This window comes from Nicotiana sylvestris, chromosome 4, assembly GCF_000393655.2.
Source record: "Nicotiana sylvestris chromosome 4, ASM39365v2, whole genome shotgun sequence".
Taxonomy (NCBI): domain Eukaryota; kingdom Viridiplantae; phylum Streptophyta; class Magnoliopsida; order Solanales; family Solanaceae; genus Nicotiana; species Nicotiana sylvestris.
This window is the reverse complement of record NC_091060.1, coordinates 163,219,164-163,222,440: the sequence shown is the minus strand read 5'-3', so window position 1 is coordinate 163,222,440 and position 3,277 is coordinate 163,219,164. Positions and strand designations below refer to the sequence as shown.

The 3,277-nt window shown below is 36.4% G+C and overlaps 1 protein-coding gene across 1 annotated transcript; it reads right to left on the bottom strand.

Annotated features, from left to right (window-relative positions):
• Window positions 1–663: 663 nt before the first annotated feature.
• LOC138889076 (protein NRT1/ PTR FAMILY 4.5-like) lies at window positions 664–2,587 on the bottom strand. The gene is made up of 3 exons (XM_070171638.1): window positions 2,390–2,587; window positions 1,627–2,189; window positions 664–1,540 (listed from the first exon to the last, which is right to left on the bottom strand). Exons 1-3 carry the CDS (start codon window positions 2,585–2,587, stop codon window positions 664–666), a joined length of 1,638 nt encoding a protein of 545 aa, XP_070027739.1.
• Window positions 2,588–3,277: the final 690 nt, after the last annotated feature.

Genomic DNA, 3,277 nt, shown 5'->3' with positions numbered 1-3,277 from the left:
GTAGGCAGATGATATCATAAGCTTTTGGAGTTTCCACTAATTCGGTAGTTCTGTGGTTTTCTAGCAATTTCATGTTCAGCCACTAATACAATATTATATTGCTTATTGTGGAGTTTCCATAAGCCATTTATGACTTCTCAATTGATTCTCGTTAACCATACCTGTCATTTCTCTGTTTTCTTTTCCCATTTGAGTCTTTTGTCTTCGAAGGAGAGTATGATCAAACACGAGCAGTCATATTCGCAAAAGGATTCAGAATTTAAACTTGATATATTCCGTCTTAATGTTCCTACCGTTGAACTCATTGCACTTTTAAAATTATGAATTCATAATTTAATACTCCTTCCATTTCAATTTAGATGGGGTAGTTCAACTCGGGACGGAGTTTAAGAAAAAAAAAGACTTTTAAAACTTGTGGTCTTAAAAGCTTAAGGGATAAAAACTTTGTAGGGCCATAACATTTATGTGGTTATAAAAGCTTCTCGTTAAGGGTAAAATGGGTAAAATAAAGCGTTTAAAGTTGAATTATTTTTAATTGTAGAATGTGTCATTCTTTTTTGAACGGACTAATAAGGAAAGTGTATAATCTAAATTGAAACAGAGGGAATAATATTTATTGACATTTTCGTAGTTTTCACATTCAACACTATTTTGTAGCAATTCCTAAACTATGTTCGTCTCAATCTTCCCCTTGGCCTCCTTACTAAGGAGAACATCTTCTGGATTCACATCTACCTTCTTGTATTTGTACCATGAAGCACAGAGTAAATAAAACCCGAAATTGAGCACACTCAATCCTGCTAACAACCAATAAAAGTAATCAAGCTTGTCTTTGTTCAAGTTGTTATTATCCAACCAGCCACCACTTACTTTGTTCACTATACTCACCACCACTGAACTTGTGTAGTATCCAATTGCCAGTGAAGACCAAGAAATCGCGGTACTTAGCGCTTTCATGCTTGATGAGCTTTCTGAATAGAAGAAATCCATCAATCCCACAAATGTAAACATATCAGCCAAACCAAAGATTGCATATTGATAGCCTAGCCAAAAGACACTCATTGGCAATGGAGTGGCGGATTCAACCATGTTGTGTTTAATAGCAACTGTTTTCCGGTGTTTTTCTACAATTGCAGCTACTGCCATTGACATAGCTGAAAGTACTAGGCCAACACCTATACGTTGCAGCTGTCGAATACCTGTTGGAATTCCTGTGAATTTCCTTGCTATTGGAATGAAAACGCGTTCATAGATAGGAATCAGGATAATCATAAATAATAGTGGAATTGCTGGAATTGAAGCCCCTGGAACTTCAAACTTGTGGATTTTTCTGTCCATTGTTGTGCTTTGTTGGATAGTGAAAGTTTGGAGCTGAGCCAAACAAGTGTTCATGAAAACAGTACTCAATATAATTGGGAGCATTCTGACTACAATTTTGGTCTCTTCAACTTGTGTTACTGTACAAAGTTTCCATGGTCCATGTGCACTTGATGTGAATGGGTTCTGGTCAGTCCTCATTATCGTTGCTCGATCCAAAAACCTGCAAATATTTCAGGGCTTTATCATTTCTCTTATATCAAATATCAACTTGAACATAAGTTGAGAGTGTCAAATGTCTTAACATACCTGAATTGGTCAGTTTTTCGAAGAATCTCTGTATCGTTTCTAGATTCTTTATCATGAATCTCATGTTCATTCTCTGGCAAAGGTAGATTTCTGTTTCTAAGTGCTACAACAAACACCTGCATAATACGCGTAATGGGGCTTCCATTTGAGACATTGTTTCTGTACAATGATTTCCCCATAGTTAGGAACAGAATCGCCAATCCTACAACAATACTGCAGGCAGCAAAAGACCAATCCCATCCCTGATTCTCACTTATCCAAACTACAAATGTGACACCAAACAACGCGCCAGTGGTGAGGAAGAACATAAGCCAATTGAAGTAGCTTGATAATTTAGCAGCCTCTTTAGGGTCCTTCTCATCATATTGATCAGCTCCTAAAGGTGGTGTAGCTGCTTTAACTCCACCGGTCCCTATTGCAACTAGATAAAGTCCCGCGTATAAGATTGCCAATTGGCCTTTATTTGCAGACTCGCATTGATTCAGTTGGCTCAAGGGTACATCCTTACAAGGAAAGGGTCTTAATTGCCTGAAATGTGCTTGCACTGCTAGAAGTGCATACCCCTGAAAGTTTAGCATGCACTTTAGCGTTCGTTTGACTTAGCTCATTAAAGTAGCTGATAAGCATTAAGTGCCGAAAAACACTTTTAGGTGCTGAAGTTGCTTGTATGCAGTTGCATGATTAGATAGAAGTGTTGAAGCTGAAATTGGGGGGGGGGGGGGACTAATTATTTCTTAAACCTAACACGGAGAAATTAACTTACAACAACTTCAAAACAGCCAAATAGAACACAAGTCTTGAATCTGGACAAGTAAGTGTCTGAAAGGAAGGCTCCAAATAATGCTAGCAAGAATGCTGTTCCCATGAAGTTTGTAACAGCAGTGGCTGATTTTGTTATGTTGAAGTTCATAAATCCATAAAAGTAAGTCACCAAGCTCACACCAGTTGCGAAGAAAGCCATGACATCGATCCCCGCCATAACTGCATGGTTAAAAGATCACAATATTATTAAGAAGAATTAACCAATAACCGCCCACCTAATTTCCTAAACTAAAAATAGCCCCAAATGTATTATATATATATATATATATCCAAATGTATAATATATATATATATAATTCACGTATAATATGTGTATAACTGTGTATAATCTATGTATACCGGCTAAAAAAAGTAAACAATAAATTTGGCCGGCTATTTGGATAACAATCCCAGAGTCACAAAATATTTACCATATACAAATAAAGTTGCTCTATTTCCCCCTACCCTTGGTGGTTGTTTGGGTTCAGTGTTGACATCTCTGCACATTCCCTGCATATAATTAACACAAAAAAAAACTAATTAGCCATAAATGCCATACATGATTTTGAGTCATTGAAACATTTTTCTTTTAGACATATTCTTAGTGGACCTTACCATTTTGATGTTGGAGTTGTCCTTCAACAGCCAAAATGCGAAATGTATATTTTTAGCTTGAATGGTTCAATCATAACCCTGACTTTATATGGAGAGTGAATAGATATAATCTCTCACATAGGGAAAAGAAAAGATAAAAGGAATCAAATTGCATCTGCACATTTGAATAACATAGTCAGAGGATCTTTTTGTTCCTTATGATTAAACCCTTCCTATTATGATAAATAAACTAAAA